The sequence below is a fragment of the Octopus bimaculoides genome, chromosome 14 (assembly GCF_001194135.2).
Source record: "Octopus bimaculoides isolate UCB-OBI-ISO-001 chromosome 14, ASM119413v2, whole genome shotgun sequence".
Classification (NCBI taxonomy): domain Eukaryota; kingdom Metazoa; phylum Mollusca; class Cephalopoda; order Octopoda; family Octopodidae; genus Octopus; species Octopus bimaculoides.
The window spans coordinates 7,913,743-7,916,859 of NC_068994.1; the positions used below are offsets into that span (position 1 = coordinate 7,913,743).

The 3,117-nt window shown below is 39.2% G+C and overlaps 1 protein-coding gene across 1 annotated transcript in view; it reads left to right on the top strand.

Annotated features, from left to right (window-relative positions):
• The window catches only part of LOC106877941 (rhotekin), a 135,905-nt gene that overhangs the window by 128,613 nt on the left and 4,175 nt on the right, over positions 1 to 3,117 (top strand). The window contains exon 14 of the mRNA XM_052973016.1: positions 461 to 541. Within this exon, the coding sequence (XP_052828976.1) occupies positions 461 to 541 (81 nt within the window). The remainder of the gene's footprint in view (positions 1 to 460; positions 542 to 3,117) is intronic.

Sequence of the window (3,117 nt, forward strand, 5' to 3'; positions counted from 1 at the left end):
GTGTACCCTTAACGTAGTTCTCGGAGATATTCAGTGTGACAGGGCTGGCCCTTTGAATTACAGGCACAACAGAAACAGTGAGAGAAAGTTGTGGTGAAAGAGTACAGCAGGGTTTGCCACCATCCCCTGCCGGAGCCTCGTGGAGCTTTAGGTGTTTTCGCTCAATAAACACTCACAACGCCCGGTCTGGGAATCGAAACCGCGATCCTATGACCACGAGTCCGCTGCCCTAACCACTGGGCCATTGCGCCTCCACTGCTGAGCGAATGCACAGACGACAAACTATCAACAGCCAGAATCAACCAGTTTAGTTAGCAAACTACTGCTGTCATCTCTAGTCTTGGCATGCGCTGATGAGACATTTCAGCTATGACTCACTGGCACGTGCAGGTCCACCCGACATGATGTTGGTAACGAGGATGATGATGATACATGCATATATAGTCACGTGTTCTAACCAACCCTGAGCTGTTGGTTTTTGGTTTTGGTAAGGCAGACTACGGTACCCCGGCGAAAGTAGGTGCGGTTGCTTATATCACAGGTGAAAGGATTAGGCTACTAACTGGAAAAAAATTATCCAACTAAAGATATCTCCCTTCTCGCAAAAGAAATAGAAAGAAAAAAAAAACGAAACGAAACAAAACCTTCTTGTCCCAGCTGTTCGTATACAAATGACCATTTTTACCAAACCATTTTGAAGATTCCACGACAGAAGCAGATATACAGGGTGGGCCAAAAGCCACGCACCATGTTTAAGTTTAAAACGTTTCGGAATTGTGAAAACCATGCTTCAGTTTTCCTAAAATTGAATGAAATAAATAAAATGATGATGAATAGACACGTACTTGTACAAGATAGAAAAAAAAACAAAATGAATAATAATAATAATGATCCTTTCTACTATAGGCACAAGGCCTGAAATTTGGGGGAAGGGGACTAGTCGATTACACCGACCCTCCAGTACTCAACTGGTTCTCAATTTATCGATTCCGAAAGGATGAAAGGCAAAGTCGATCTCGGCTGAATTTGAACTCAGAACGTAAAGATGTACGAAATACTGCTACGCATTATGTCCTTCATGTTCACAATTCTGCCAGCTCACCTGCTTCAAAAAAAAAAAAAATTTGGCACAATGAGATCAATTTTTAAGGAAGGGAGTTGGTCGATATCATCGATCCTAGTACTTTATTTTTAACTACCCCGAATGAATGAAATAAACAGTTGGCTTCGGCTGGATTTGAACTGAGAACGCAAGAAGCCGGAAGAGCAGCCGCTAGGCCATTCCCCCCTCCCCCCGACGTACTAGCGACCCTGCCAGCTCGCCGGCTTATAATAATATTATAATAATATTGATTTCAAATTTTTGGCACAAGGCCAGAATTTCGGGGACTCCAAAAGGACGAAAATTAATGTCGACCTCGGCGGAATTTGAGCTCAGAACGTAGACAGACGAAATGTCACGAAGCATATCGCCCCGGCGTGCTAACGATTCTGTCTTACACTATCTTATTATAATAAATAACGGTGAGGATTTTATCGACCCATAAAGGGATAAAAACCAAAGTCAACCTCGGTGACATTTGAACCCAAAACGGAACAGACAGACGGATCTTATTGTAATAAATATTAAAAATATAATATTGAGAGCTACGTGTGAATGAGTGATGAGGTATTTTTTTTTTATTTACTTGTTTCAGTCAATAGACTGTGGCCATGCTGGAGCACCGCCTTGAATTTTTAGTTGAACTGACCCTAGTGCTGGTACTTCATGAGCGCTCTTGAACTTTAGCTGCCCACAAAGTAGCTGTTTACTTTTAACTACCCAGCATCCTACCAGCATTATTGTGATGCTGTATTTCAGGTTTTTATCTAACATTTATATCTACATTTTGATGAACATTTAAATCAAAATATTTTAATAATTGAAGTGTCTTACCAGTTTGGACAAAAGCTATGAAAAATAAGAGACAATTGTGTAAATTTGAAGATAGCTAGATTAATTAGTTGGCTGACGGTGGTGGTGGTGATTAAACGATTGTGATATTTAAAGTTAACTGTGTGTTTGAGGCAGAGGGAATCTTCTATCCTTTTACTGGTTTCAGTCATTGGACTGCAGCCATGCTGGGGCACTGCCTTGAATGATTTAGTCGAACAAATCGAACCCAGTGTTTATTGTTTTATTTTCTTTACCAAAGTTTGTCAATCGGTCACTTTTGTCGAACTTTAAGTTACGGCGACATAAACAAACCAACACCAGTTTCCAAGCGGTTGTGGTGGGGAAAAACATACATATATACATATTATATATAAATATAGATATATACACACGACAGGCTTCCAAGCAGTTTCCAGCTACCAAAATTCACTCGCAAGGCAGTGTACGGCGCGGGAGTATTCTAGAAGACATTTGCCCTAAGGTGCCGTGTGGTGGAACTGAACCTGAAACCACGCAAGTGTAAAGCGAGCTTCTTAAATCACACACCCATGCCTGATCAAGAAATAACATAAAAATAATGAAAAAAGACAAAATGTGTGAATTGCTGTCGGAAACGGCTTGATTTTTGTTGAAAACATTGGTGATAATCAAATATAAAATAACGTCGATGATACGAATATAATATTTTTCCTGTTATTTTTCTTCTTTTCAAAAATAAAATTCTAAATGCTTCTACGAAGAAAATATCTTTCCCTGTGTTATTTATTTCTGTATCTAATGCTTTTATCGGGGGTTCCGGTCTGCAAGCTCCTAATTGTTTTACATAATAAATTTGGTGTGGCGAAATGTTCCTGTAGTAAATCGATCGAAGCGTAACCAGTCATTCTTTCGTTAATCAAAACGTGTAACCTTTTCACTTGCTATTCGAACCCTTAGCTAGCCAGGTTCCTGTACGAAGTGATAATGATTAGCATCCATCATTATGGCTTGAACGGCTTTCATTATCGAACTATTCAAACAATAACTTCGAACTAAGCAAGAAAATGAAAAAAAAAAAAAAATTGTAAGGGAGATAACTTTAATTTTTAAACTGATGCAAATGCTGAAATTATTTCCCTTGGACCGTTTAAACAAGGGACACTACTGTAAAAGATTATTGTACTATATATGATGTTTATCTA